Here is a 745-nt window from a genome sequence, read left to right on the forward strand (position 1 = left end):
ATGGAGAGCTGCCGGGCGCTGGCACTCTGCGCCGTGGCGGCCGCGCTGCTGCTCAGCGCCCGCGGGCAGGGGCCGCCCGCTCCGCGCCGCGACCGCGACCTCGGGCCGCACGGCGGCGGCGGCGGCGGCGCGTCCCGAGAGAAGGAGCTGGTGGGGCGGGGACGGGGGGGCTCAGCGCGGCGGGGGGCGGGCGGCGGCTGCGGCGGGCTGACGGGGCTCTGGGTCTCTCGGCAGATCGAGGCGCTGCAGGAGGTGCTGGAGAAGCTGAAGAGCAAGCGGGTGCCGCACTACGAGAAAAAGTTCGGGCAGGTGCCGATGGTGAGCGAGCGACGGGACGGGACCGGGCGGGAGTGGAAAGGGAGGGATCGGGATGGGCGGGATGAGACCGGGCGGCCCTCTGAGCGCCCTCCGCCTCCCGCAGTGCGACGCCGGAGAGCAGTGCGCCGTGAGGAAGGGGGCCCGCATCGGGAAGCTCTGCGACTGCCCGCGGGGCACATCGTGCAACTCCTTCCTTCTCAAGTGCCTGTGAGCGGCAGCACCGGCGCGGGGCAGCGTCCGCCCGCCCGACACCGCACAGACATCCGACACCCGTGGAGCCGTTCTCCCTCCTGCCCTCTCCCCGGCCCTCTTTCCCCGTTTGGTTTTCGTCCGTTCAGGAAAAGCGCGGCCCGCTCCTCCCACGGGACGCCCGCCCGCCGCGGGGTTCGGCGTTCCGCGGGGGATGCGGAGCCGTGTGAGCAGAGCT

General features: G+C 74.1%; 1 protein-coding gene across 1 annotated transcript; it reads left to right on the plus strand.

Moving 5' to 3' along the window:
- Nucleotides 1–529, plus strand: CARTPT (CART prepropeptide). The gene is made up of 3 exons (XM_042882939.1): nt 1–150; nt 235–318; nt 422–529. Exons 1-3 carry the CDS (start codon nt 1–3, stop codon nt 527–529), a joined length of 342 nt encoding a protein of 113 aa, XP_042738873.1.
- The last annotated feature ends 216 nt before the right edge of the window (nt 530–745 follow it).

Source organism: Lagopus leucura, unplaced genomic scaffold, assembly GCF_019238085.1.
Source record: "Lagopus leucura isolate 7727_CA_CO unplaced genomic scaffold, USGS_WTPT01 Super-Scaffold_100036, whole genome shotgun sequence".
Taxonomy (NCBI): domain Eukaryota; kingdom Metazoa; phylum Chordata; class Aves; order Galliformes; family Phasianidae; genus Lagopus; species Lagopus leucura.

Coding starts and splice junctions, on each gene's coding strand:
- CARTPT (XM_042882939.1), top strand. CDS start 1: ATGGAGAGCTGCCGGGCGCTGGCACTCTGCGCCGTGGCGGCCGCGCTG. Junction 151..234: donor CGTCCCGAGAGAAGGAGCTG/GTGGGGCGGGGA, acceptor GTCTCTCGGCAG/ATCGAGGCGCTGCAGGAGGT. Junction 319..421: donor AGTTCGGGCAGGTGCCGATG/GTGAGCGAGCGA, acceptor CGCCTCCCGCAG/TGCGACGCCGGAGAGCAGTG.